This window comes from Trichomonas vaginalis, chromosome V (assembly GCF_026262505.1).
Source record: "Trichomonas vaginalis G3 chromosome V, whole genome shotgun sequence".
Lineage (NCBI taxonomy): Eukaryota > Parabasalia > Trichomonadida > Trichomonadidae > Trichomonas > Trichomonas vaginalis.
This window is the reverse complement of record NC_067207.1, coordinates 31,355,091-31,367,782: the sequence shown is the minus strand read 5'-3', so window position 1 is coordinate 31,367,782 and position 12,692 is coordinate 31,355,091. Positions and strand designations below refer to the sequence as shown.

At 33.5% G+C, this 12,692-nt stretch overlaps 3 protein-coding genes and 4 pseudogenes across 7 annotated transcripts, besides 1 other annotated feature; 5 read left to right on the top strand and 2 right to left on the bottom strand.

Moving 5' to 3' along the window:
• Positions 1 to 12,692: part of a mobile genetic element that runs on past both edges of the window.
• On the top strand, positions 4 to 614 carry TVAGG3_0436860 (annotated as a pseudogene). Its single transcript has one exon. A coding segment is annotated over exon 1 (611 nt).
• Positions 878 to 1,654, bottom strand: TVAGG3_0436850 (uncharacterized protein; the record flags this gene model as incomplete). The annotated part of the gene is made up of 1 exon (XM_051234042.1): positions 878 to 1,654. One exon carries the CDS (start codon positions 1,652 to 1,654, stop codon positions 878 to 880), a length of 777 nt encoding a protein of 258 aa, XP_051103772.1.
• On the top strand, positions 2,856 to 4,584 carry TVAGG3_0436840 (annotated as a pseudogene). The gene has a single exon. A coding segment is annotated over exon 1 (1,729 nt).
• Positions 8,416 to 8,574, top strand: TVAGG3_0436830 (uncharacterized protein; the record flags this gene model as incomplete). Its single annotated transcript, XM_051234041.1, has 1 exon — positions 8,416 to 8,574. One exon carries the CDS (start codon positions 8,416 to 8,418, stop codon positions 8,572 to 8,574), a length of 159 nt encoding a protein of 52 aa, XP_051103771.1.
• TVAGG3_0436820 (uncharacterized protein) lies at positions 8,864 to 9,337 on the bottom strand (the record flags this gene model as incomplete). Its single annotated transcript, XM_051234040.1, has 1 exon — positions 8,864 to 9,337. The coding sequence occupies one exon, from the start codon at positions 9,335 to 9,337 to the stop codon at positions 8,864 to 8,866; it is 474 nt and encodes a 157-aa protein (XP_051103770.1).
• TVAGG3_0436810 lies at positions 9,989 to 11,068 on the top strand (annotated as a pseudogene). The gene has a single exon. A coding segment is annotated over exon 1 (1,080 nt).
• On the top strand, positions 11,337 to 11,902 carry TVAGG3_0436800 (annotated as a pseudogene). The gene has a single exon. A coding segment is annotated over exon 1 (566 nt).

The following is a 12,692-nucleotide window of genomic DNA, read 5'->3' as shown; positions in this document are numbered from 1 at the left end:
GAAATGAGAAGCAAATCCATCTTAGCTGGTGCCGTTAATGTTCCAATTGAACCAACATCAAATGTTGACTCACGAACGACAAACAATATTGTCATAAAGAACTATAGTTCAGAGTGTTTGAAAGAAAAGAACCAGAGCTGAAATCCGTGAATTTAAACACAGCTTCAAACGCTAACGCTACATCAGATGTTAAGTTAGAGTATCCACCACTGGACCAAATTCTTTCAAGAGAAGCCAACGACAACCTTACACAAATGTTCAAACAAATCCTTCAGATAACGTAGACCATTACCTTCTTCAGTTATACCAAACAATTTTACTCAAAGACGATAAGAAGCTTTTGAAATCTTATAAGCAAGAACCAAATAATTCTAACAAAGGAGGACCTTGAAAATGTTATATCACGAATAACAGGGAAACAATGTGTCATTGACTATCTCGACCCTGAAATCGAATGCTGTGGTCAAACTCCACTATTCATGAAAATAGGTAACATCCGCATCATTGAAACACCAGGAACTACAGGAGTTGAGTTTAAGTATAAATATTCGAATGAATATACAAAACTTTCAACAGAATATAAACTTTGTTTGAAATATGTTTTAGTAAATTAAAGCAGTCAGGAGGGCTCTTTGAGCCCATCTTGGCGCTTTGCGCCGTCAGTCAAAAAAATTTCAAGTTAGCAATTTGTAATATCTATCCAAAACTTCTTCAACAGTATCGAACTCATCTTCATAATGCAAACCTAATCTTATTGACTTGGTGCAGTTTTCACTAACACAATATTTTTCTGTTCTCTTGACTGACATAACTAACTCATTTGTTTCATCAAACAGCAACAACCAAAGTTCATGACCTAATACATAACATTCATACTTTATATTTTTAGCTCTGAGTTCTCTTGTAAGCTGTTGCATTTAATATTTTCTAAAAAGTCAACTTCAACAGTCATTCGCACTGGTGCCTTCAGTTCTACAGGCTCTCCTTGAAAGTCAACAAGTCTGAATTGCATGTCTTTCAAATTATGAGGACTAATGCGAACCCATTTACCTAAATGAGTTGCTATGACAGGAACGTTTGGAATGAACATTGAATTGACTGCATAACAGAAGGATTTATATTCTACTGAACCTTTACTATTAACTCCTGAAATACCTGTGACATTAGCTATTTTAGACTCAATGTACAAACAATTACCATAACATACGTATGGAACAGATTTCATCTCAATCGTTTTGTCAACACTTTTCAAAGGAAATGTCATATGGTATGCACCCAAAAGAAGTTGTACTCTATGACTCATTCTTGGTATCTTAAACTCCTTCGCATAACTGAACTTCAAAACTCCTGCAATAAGTTTAACATTCATTAAGTTTTCTTCGTTATCCTTGTTTATTGTAGTATTTATGAGAGCATTTAACACTCCAGCTAATGTTTCCATCTTATATTCTACATTATTGTGAAATCTTATTTCGTGCTTCTTTCCATCTATTTCAATCTCCATGAAATCTGTTTCATCTGTTATAACGAATGAAGCGATAGTATTGAAGTCAACCATTCTGAATGCAAGCGCCTCATTCTGTAGACCTAAGTTTGTTTGTAGCTTTACTGTCCCGTATTCGTTTGGGTCTGTACTTTGCAAATAGAACAACATTTTATTCTCATTAAAATATGAGTATAGCTGCATATGCGTATGAAGCTGACAGAGCTAAACGTTTATATTTTGGTCAATACTCTCTCACACTTACTGACAAATATATTGTTATCACTGATGGAAATACTGAGAAATACATAACATGGAAGGACTATGAAAAGTTTGACCCTATTTTAACTCCATGTACTATGCCGTTTATAAAGGACGGTGAAATTATTGAAAAAGATAATACAACCGTATATAGGTCTGTTTATGAAGCATTAGAATATATGTTGAATCATAACCCAAAAAGATTTGACCCAAGCACTACACCATGTGCAATGCCTTTTATTAAGGACGGTGAAATCGTAAGAGTTCCGGATTCAACGGTTTACACAGCTGTTCAAAACAGTTTACAAAACATTTTAGCGAATATCTTTAATTCAGAAACTACAGAAATAAAATTACCATATATAACAGATGCTAAAGAAATTAAATCAAAAACGACAACATTATTTACGTCACTTAATGATTTAATGACTTATATCATTAATATTCCTGCACCAACTACAGCATTTGATCCAAACTCGACGGTTTGCAGTGTACCTTTCATAAATGACAGTTCATTAATTACTTTAAGGGATTCGACAGTAAATGAATCATTAAAGGCGTCATTAATGAAAATCATTGATTTTAACTCATTCACGAATACATATAATTCATTCATTAATGTTTCATATGCTTCTAAAGAAGGTGAGCCAAAAACTATCGATAAAGCGGTGTATGAAATAAAAGCATCAACGACGAAATTGAATTCGTTAACTTTTGACGGTGATAGTTTCGTTAATGACATAACATCGGGGAAAACAATTTTAACGAAAGAATACTTAAAATCTCATGTTAGTGAGTTCGTTGAAATTGAAAAAGAAGGTGGAATTAAGTTCGATCCACTGAATTTCATTTTCAGCTTAGCGAATGCGGTGTTAGTTTCGCTGAATGGACAACTATACAGAGTGAAATAAATGCAATATGGACGTTTTTGGGGTCAAAAGCGGGAATGGGTGAGCTTGTAAATGCTGCAAGAACATTAGGTGAAACAGGAAATTTTGTAGATGGTTTTAAAAGACTTGTTTCAAATGTTTTAACAAACACAAAGAAATTATTTAGATATACCGTACATAACGGACGGATTTTCGAACAGATAGCAACAAACCCTCCGGTTATGGCTGCGTTGATGATGGTTAGAGATATAAAACCACGTAACGACGGGAACGAAGAACATGAACAACAGGATACTGGTCGGGTTATTCGAGACATTAAAAACGTGTATCCTGAAGTTATTGATTTATTTAGAGGAGTTAATGATTCAATTTCAAAACATTCTATAACCCTCGATGAAGAGAATAAATTAACAGATTATATATTCGTCATTATTGCAGAACTAATGAAGAGAATAAATGAAAAAGGAATTGGTGATATCATTAATGTCAGCGATGTAATGATGAAAAGAAATTTTGACTCATTATTTACAAAACCGAAAACAGAATATAGTCTTTATGACGTAATTACCGAATTAATGAAAAAGATTAATGATAATAAGAGTTCTGGCGGAAGAGTTGAATTAGAAGTGAATGATGTTAATGAGAAATTAGTCGAAAAAGCAGACAAGAACCACGTTCATTATATAACATCAGACGAACAGATTATAACGGACTACCATGGATATTTAACACGAAGTGATGAAGCGAAGACAAAAAATGTTAATGAAAGAAGATATAAATACATTCGTGCTAAAGGTTATGACATAAGCTGTACTGTACAGTATAATGTAGCTAAAGCACCAGAAGCATTTGGTTATACCGGTGAAATTTATGCCTCTACTTTCAATGTTAACGGTGTATTAGTTGAACCAAGATTTACATTGAGAGTTAAGGCAAAAATAACGTTTGAAGATGCTATTAAAAGTAAAGCTGACAAAGTTGAACTCGAAGCAATGAACAAAGTTTTGAAATCTCATAACACAATATCTCCGATATAAATGAACTTCAAGCTACATTAAATAGTAAAGCTGACAAGAACATACACATGAATCCTTCACTACTGTTAGAGCAGACGACATAATATTGAACTATACCCTTGGTTCAAGTGCACCTTTAGAGAATCCAAGTACAAGCGTAAAAGATACACTAAACTCCTTAAATAGTAAATGTATGACATTGAAGGTCATGTCAGAAACTTTGAAACACATGAACTACCAGCAATGTTAGATAAAAAGCAGATAAAGAACATACACATAAATCCTTCACTACTGTTAGAGCAGACGACATAATATTGAACTATGATTTGGGTTCAAGTGCACCTTTAGAGAATCCGAGTACAAGCGTAAAAGATACTCTAACAATTTAGATAACATTGCAGGAATTATCGAAGATCAGGCCAGAAACTTTGAAGCATATGAACTACCAGCAATGTTAGATAAGAAAGCCGACAAAACAGAGCTTCAAACATTAAAGACTGAAATACTTCAAACATTATATCCTATAGGCTCTATTTATACGTCAATGAACTCAACAAATCCAGAACAGTTCTGGTTTTGGTACGTGGAAGCAGATTGTAGATAATTCTTATACTGTGCTAACTCTTCAAAGCAAACAGGAGGTTCGAAGAAAATTAAAGAAGCAACTTCCACCGCACACTCATACAGGAACTACAAACACAACAGGTAGTCATATCACATTCAATAACAAAAAGAGGTTATACAAATCTTGCAGCAGGTTCGGATAGACAGGGAATGGATAGATATGATATTTCAAGCGACCAGTAGATTCAAGCGCAGGTATTTTCTGTGGAACCGCAGGAAATCATTCACACACTTTCACAACAATCCAACAGGCTCGGGTGCAGATTATATGCCACCATTTGTGACATATTCGCATGGTACCAGCGTTTAATGAACGCGCTTGAAGCCTAGAATAAAATCTTTAACTTTACATAAATGAGCTTGAAAGAAGTATTTCGACAACATCCATGGAGGTCATTTAAGAAGTTCAATGAAGCTGCAAAGAGTTGGGGATTTTACTAACAGAGCTGAAGTGAAAGGTTCTTTGACAAAAATGTTGTATATCAAACAAAAAATAAACCCTTACGACTACTTTTTACCAATTTACTCCAACGCTCCTGACGCATACCAATTTGACACTCCTCATTCAAAGCAGAAAAGGAGGACATATAACCATTCCTCATCTTCATTATTGTTAACACTCGTAAAGCATATGCATATCCAATGAGGAATAAAGGAACTCATGAAGTTTTAAAGAGTTTTAAAAAAGTTTGTAGCAGAACATAGCCCAAGTACTTTAACATCAGACCAAGACAGTGCTTACCTCAAGAAGAAATCACAGATTTTCTCATTAAGCATAACATAACTCACTACACTACTGAAGACCATAACCATAACATACTCGGCATCATAAACCGCTTCATAAGAACGCTCAGAGATTTAAACCAAGAGCGAGACTTTACGAGAAACAATGAAACATTTCTCGAAGTATATAATTCCTCAACACACTCTACAACAGGACATACACCAAATTCAATGACACAACAACAAGAAGAAAAGTATACAAAAGAAACGAAGCCAAACACAAAATATCAGAAATTCAATCACACAATTTACCCTCATTCCTGGTACAAAAGTTCGTGTAGTTCTTGACGACAACCGTTGACAAAGAAACATTTAAGGTTAAGTAGAAACTATTATATCGTAGACTCTACGCAAGGTAATGGATATCTTATAAAAGCTGCTGACGACTCCATTGCGTTTTATTCCTCGTCATAAATTAGTTGAAAGTAGTAATGGCAAACTTGCTGAAACCATTGACGAAGCAAAGCGAGGAGTGGTTATTGAAATACTTGGCTATAACATAAACGACACTTAAAGTAAGATATGAAGGAGGCGTTGAAGATGTTATACCATCTAAGAACTTGAGAGAGTCAAAGTCAACACATTGGGACCATTAGAGCGGGAGTACTGGAAAGACAAAAAATAAGCCAGAAAGAATAAGAAAATTCTTCTAAACTTTTTCATTAGATGTAAATCAGACATGAATGAGAACAGTCATGATATCATTAATGGTACCATTTATTTTTGTCATAAATTTACACCAAAAATAATGTTATAGGTGAAGAGGTGAGATCTTCTCACCCGTTTTTTCACCTCTTTTTTCACCCTCGCCGCTTAGCGGCTCAGATTGCTTTAGGCTTTCTCGTGAATTTTCATGAATTTCCTTAAGATAGAAAAATAAAGTTAGTTTTATTTTTTATTTATTTTTTATTTTGTATAAAAGATATGATTTCAACAATCGCACAACAACAATTCAAGCCACAACTACAGCACCAAACTCGCTAGTCATGAATCCTACGTCAATGTTGGTAGAGATGAAAACCTTTATTCCTTCTTCATATACTTTTGAAACAGAAATCCAGAAGATAAAGCAAGAACTTTTAACAAGTAATTTAGACTGTAGTGCGAAAGATGAAACAAATGAACAGTATCTTTATGAAATGGAGGACCTCATCGACCATTTGCCTAAACTACCTGAAATTCAGCAGCAATAACTAACTATTCCTGAATTCGACGAAATTGAAGTCAAAGCAACTGACTCAGTAGAAATTAAGAAATTCATACGTAAAGTAAATTATGAATTTCTTGGTTTTCATTGCAACCATAAAGTTATGGACAAAGATTGCGACATGGTTTATAAAAATATTTCTGACCTTTACAAATCCGAAGAATTTAAGACATACGATAACTTTGTTTCATTAGTTGCAAAAATGTGTTATGGCAGATAAGAGATAAAGATAGAAGAGGTAAGGTATGGAATGAACAGATAAAACAGCAGCTTTTGAGTTAAAGAAAACCATTGACGCCTTAGTTGTTCTAGCTGGTTTTATTTCATGTAATAAACGCAAAAACGATGCCGCAATGTTCAAAATGTAAAGCAGCAATAAGAAAATATAACTACTCAGTCAAAGAGATAGAAAGAATGCGAAACGACTATGCAGACTTAAAGAAAGAAGCAGAAAAGCCAGCAGAAGATAAAATGGATATGTTGACATTTCTTAATAAAAAACTATCCAACAGCAAAGAAAGATTTCCTTTTATCTGACGTCAAGAAGAAATATAAAGAGACTTTCGGCATGATTAAAACATTCGTGTACTAAAAGAAGAAAATAGAAGCTACGAAATTGTTTTAGGATTTCAAAATATACATCGTACAATTCATGTGAAACGCTTGTGAAAAAAGAGGTGAAAAAACAGGTGAAAAAACAGGTGAAAAAACAGGTGAGATCTCACCACTTCAACCTCAACATTATTTTTATTGAATTCAGCACAAAAAATAATGAATTTCATTAGTTATTTTGTATGTAAAGACAGTAATGTCAAACATTGAGTTTGAAACAGTTAGAAAGATAGACAATGACACCAAAGTGGTTAGAATAGGTGATTTAAACGTAAGATACTCAAAGAAATACAACAAATTTCTTTGTCAGACATTATATCTCCATCTGGAAAGAAAACAAACGACTGGGTTAGAAATGCTTCAACTCAGAAATTTTGACAAGAAATCCTGAGCTTATGATATCAGTACATTTCATGGAACAAGAGCATATCTTATAGACAAAAGTCTTATACCAATAGTTTTGTTATGTGTTAGACCCAGTTGTGTGGATATAACTTCATAACATATTAGGTTCATTCGATACGGAACGTTGCAGTGAAGGCTTACTTTACATCGTTCAGAAACCGAAGGACTTCAAAAGATATAAGATAGGAAGGACATATAATATCAAAGATATGACAGTACAGTCAATAGAGTCAAGGTTGTGTTTGTTAATGATATGAGAGCTGCTGAAACAGAACTGCTTGAAGTTTTTGAGAAAAATATGGTGCTCCCACGAAAGGTAAAGAAACGTTTGAAGTAGATGAGATAGATAAAGCTATAAAATTATTTGACGAAGTTGCTGAAAAATACATGTAAAGCGTTTATTTTTGGTCTTTTGTGAAAGTCAGAAAAAGTTAGTTTTTTATTTATTTTTTTTATTTTGTATGTAAAGACAGTAATGAGAGAACACAACACAAGTTATAGTCCATGAAGCTATAAATGAAGAATACGAATACATACAATATAACAAACAACTTCGCCTCATTCGTTCGGTCAAAGACGATATGTACCAAATGCAAAGTATAATGAACGCTCTTCGTTCTACAAAGCAAGCATATCATTGGTTTGAAACCAAAGACAAAAGAACTTTTAGAAGAATTTCCTCATATGATTGCTTCCCTCGGAAAACCGAGAGAAGAGATTCCGTACGAAAATCGCAAGAATTTGGCTCCTGGTTTGAAAGGTTATTATGTTCATAGACTTTTAGTAAACGCTGTAGCAATATGGGCTTCACCTCGTTATGCTTGTTATATTTTCATGATGTTAGATGAACTATATAAAGCAGAACGTGGAGAGATGGAAAAGAAACTTCATGCAAAAGATGAAGTCATTGAATCCAAAGACAAAAGCATACAGAAAAGAATACCGCGTTCAGTACCAAAAGGAAAGGAAAAGAGTTATAAGTATATGATATATACTGAAGAGTTGGAGAAAGAAGAAGATAAAGATATGGTTATGTTGCATTTAGTCAGAAGAAACAACAAGAGCTTTTATGACTTAGCTAAAATATATAAATCTGACAGAAACTGGTTCTATCGTGAAAACTTACCGATTTCAATGACACCGAATGAGCAAATAAAGGAAATTGTCAAAAATACTCTTCCTCAAACACACTATGACATCAAAGGTTGCACAATACTTACATTCAAAGAAGACTTAACATTACTGAAGGAAAAAATAACAGAATATTTCGATAACTTCAAAGAGGAAGAATAAAAAAATCTAAGCTAATTTTATTTTTTTATAAAATTTTTATCTCATATGAAAGAACATGAATTTAGAATATTCGGAACTCATGACAGAAGAAGAGAACGAACAACATGTAAAAGATTATGCAAAATTTCTGAAGACATACAAAGCATTTAAACAATATCTAAATGCTTCTAAAGATTATGCAAAATTTCTGAAGGTATATAAAGCTTATGAAAAAGCGTATGAAAAGTTTATACATTGGGGAATTGTTGTAAAATATCGATATGAAGACTAACCAAAAATATATTTTTGCTTAAATAGCTTCAGGATCTATTTCTTCAACCATTTCACTTCCTTCGTCAATGTCAATAGAAGCTTCTTCAACCTTTGGTAAGAATTTCTGTATAACATCTTTGTTCGTTATTGTCTTCAGAGATGAAGGATAATATTTCACAGATGTTTCACCCTTCTTATATTCTTTCTGTTCGGAAAGATTCATAGTAATACTGAAGAAGTCAATGTTGGAGTTCTTTATAATAGTATAATGAGTATCTTTGACATTCACGAAGAAACTCTTTTGTTTCAAAACTACTGCTAACTCTTGTGAAGTATAACGTTTGCGGTCAATGACGATAGCTAATGGTCTGACATACTGACCAAACTTAGATTCTTTCACAAACTTCTTGTTAAAGATAACATTAACATTTGCAGCACCATTGAACTCATTCTTGATGGCAGTAGCGAGAGCATTGTATGAAAAGAACTTGCAATCTTGCATGTGTTTCATTAAAATAAAAATATTAAATTATTTTGAAAAATAACTTAAAAAAATCTAATCTAATTTTTTCAAAAAATATTTTTTTATTTCCTACTAAAGATGTATCGGAAGTTGTCTAAGTTAGAACACTCGGAATAAAACAACTTCTTACAGAAGCTAATAAGATGTTGCAAAGCATTACCAACAAACAAAAAGCAAGCTCGCTGACTTCATTAAAGACTATAATGGTGCAATATAAGTTATGATAGAATTCATGAGTTCATAAAGCCGCAACGCGGCGAGGACGAAGTCCATGCAAGAGCATTTTCTTTAAATGATGTTGCTATTGACTTATATCATAGACGTTCAGTACCTCATGAAGTAAGAAGAGAAATGTTTGACATAACAAATGTAAACGTTGGTGAAACAAGAAGAAGAGACGACACACTGAAACAACAGAGAAGAGAGATGTTTAAGAGCGCTATAGAACAAGTTCGCAAAGCTAACGATGTCCTTCGTTCCATTGACGACAAACCAAAAGAAGGTGAGAGATGGTTAAAGAAAGATGAAGAGAATAGGAAGAGGAATGTTAAGACAGGCAATAGACTCATTGACTTTAACATCGAAGCTTTAGATGAACCAAACAGAGACTACTTACACAAACATTTCGGTAAGGTTTTCATGAGACTCTTAGAGAAAATTAAAATAAACTCACAACAGAGATGGATGGTATGTTATAAACTTGGTGGAAAGTATGAATGTTCTACGTTAAACCTCAATAATATTGGAACATTACTACATCAGCTCTTGAAGGAGAACTTTATATCAGAGATAGAAGCAAATGCTGCAGGTATTGTTGAAATGCACTATGACTTCTTCTTGGCAAACATAAAGAATCTTACCGAAATAAAGATGTATGATTTAACAGAATATGAAGGTTTAACGATGTCAGATGTAAAGAAAGGCAAACCAAAAAAGAGACCATATAGAGATGAAAGCACACTGACAAATGACCAGAAAGCCATTTTGGAAGCTCTTAAGCAAACAGGAAACCCAGCACTTATAGAAAGCTTTTGGAAAGATAATGGTGAAAAGAAGTTTTATATAGAAGAGAAGCGGTCAGTTCTGGAAGTATCTTTGCACATTACCTATAAATCTTGAACGCTACCAAATCTTCAATGAATTGAACAAAAGAACTGCAGCACTTATGACAGAAGACAATTGTTTCGTTTATGCTTGCATTCAGGCTGGAGTAGATGGAGAGACTATTGACCAATGAGAGAAGTCATTCGTGTTAGAGACTTTCCTCAAAGTAAAGTACAAGAAATTTCTGACGCAACAGGTATAGCATTTAATGTTACCATTGGTTACTTCAATGACTCAAGACATAATGAAATAAAGAGATACATACCAAAAGAATGTGAAACTGTTCGAACTATTGACTTACTTCTTGTTGAAGACCACTACATGCTAAATGAAAGATTACCAATGACAACATATTTCATTCGCAACTATATAGAAATTCTCAAAGCTTGTGGTGGAATGAACATTGAGAAACAAATGAAGATTTATACAAAGAGAGAAGATAAATATGTAGTTCGTTATGATAGAACAACACCGTTATGGGATGTTATGAAAACATTGTGGGAGTGCAAATATTTCGAACCTATTTCTTATGGAGAACTTTTCACATATACGACTGACTTATATAAACAGAACCTTGCACCATTTAAAGATTTGACATATGCTCCAAAGTATTGTGTACAATTGAAGAAGAAAGCCGAGTCAAAAGAAGTAAATAAAGCTAAATGTAAGTTCATTCCTGAGCACGTTTTTCTTTGCTGACTTTGAGTGCAGTACCGATGGCTTTCATAAAGCTTTTAACATATGTTACGACAGTGAAGATGGTTCAGTGAGTGAAAGCATTTGGGGTCAGAACTGTGCAACAGAATTTTTGGAACGACTTCCTGACAAGAGTTTAATATATTTCCATAACCTCAGTTATGATATAAACTTCATCTTAAGACACATGACAGAAGTGAAAGGAACTCCCATCATTAAAGGTTCACGAACAATGCAAATAACTGGCTTATATAAAGGAAGGGCAATTATTATAAAAGACTCTTACAGTGTTATAATAAGAAGCTTAAACTATTTCCTGCTATGTTTAACTTACAAACAGGACCGAAAGAAGTATTTCCATACAACTACTACAGCAGTGTTTTGTTAGCAAATGACAACAGAACTGGTGTCATTTCTGAAGCATGTAAGTTTGTAAAAGATATTGATACATTCATGAAAAACATAGATTCCATCAAAGGTTGCAGAATAGATGAGAACCACTTCGACTTAGAAAAGTATAGTACATTTTATTGCAAACAAGATGTAAGAATTTTAAGAGAAGGTTTTGTTAAGTTCCGCAATGACATATTGAAAGAATTTGATTTAAACGTTTATGACTACGTTAGTATTTGTTCAATTGCTAACAAATTGTTTGAGAACAGAGTGTACTTCCCGAATGGAAATTTATATGATCTCTCAAATAAACCAAGAGAATTTATTTCACGCTGTATTCAAGGTGGAAGATGTATGTAAGTCATGTCAACCTTGCTTTGAAAAGAAGTTTAACTTCTCAATAACGACTAAAACAAGCTTTATTCGTAAGTTGAAGTTCTGAGGTCATTTATTTTTGTCAGCAATGAGGTCATTCGTGATAAAAATAAGCCGCTAGCGGCAAGGGCGAAGCCCATGTGGTCATTTACAATACTGCGATGGTAGAGTTTAAGAGTTGTGCTTCAATGTAGAGACAGTCCTTATGGTCTGGAGGTAAGAACACTGGGCAGTTATGGTCATGAGTGGAGAACATGTCTATCCAAAACTCACGATTGAAGCCAGTTAATTTATAGTATTTAGGATTTGGCAGTGGTGTAGTTCTTGTATGACCAATGAACTCATTTTCAACTCCCTTACTTAAGTTTGAATATAATATAGCTTGCTTTCTATCCCAAATGCCAGGTGTTACAATCTTTGAAATTCATTTTCCTCGGAAGCATTGCATCATAATTGAAAACATTCTTGAAATCATCACTTGGTTCAGAGATTTGAAATCTTATACGTAATGGATTTTTTTTTCTTTTTAGCTACTTCATTGAATGGTGAATATATAACAAACTGACAGTCATGAGTTCATCTTCATTTTCATTAAATTCATAATGAAAGTCTATAAGTTGTGGCTGACTACCTTCTTCTTTCAGTTGTGCAAGAAACTCACGTAAAGGCTGTAAAGTTTGTACTTCAATGTTAAACTTTTTCTCGAACATCTCATTAAATGAAGTCATACATTGCAACAATGTTGTATCGTCTTTAAAGTATTTGTATATGTGAA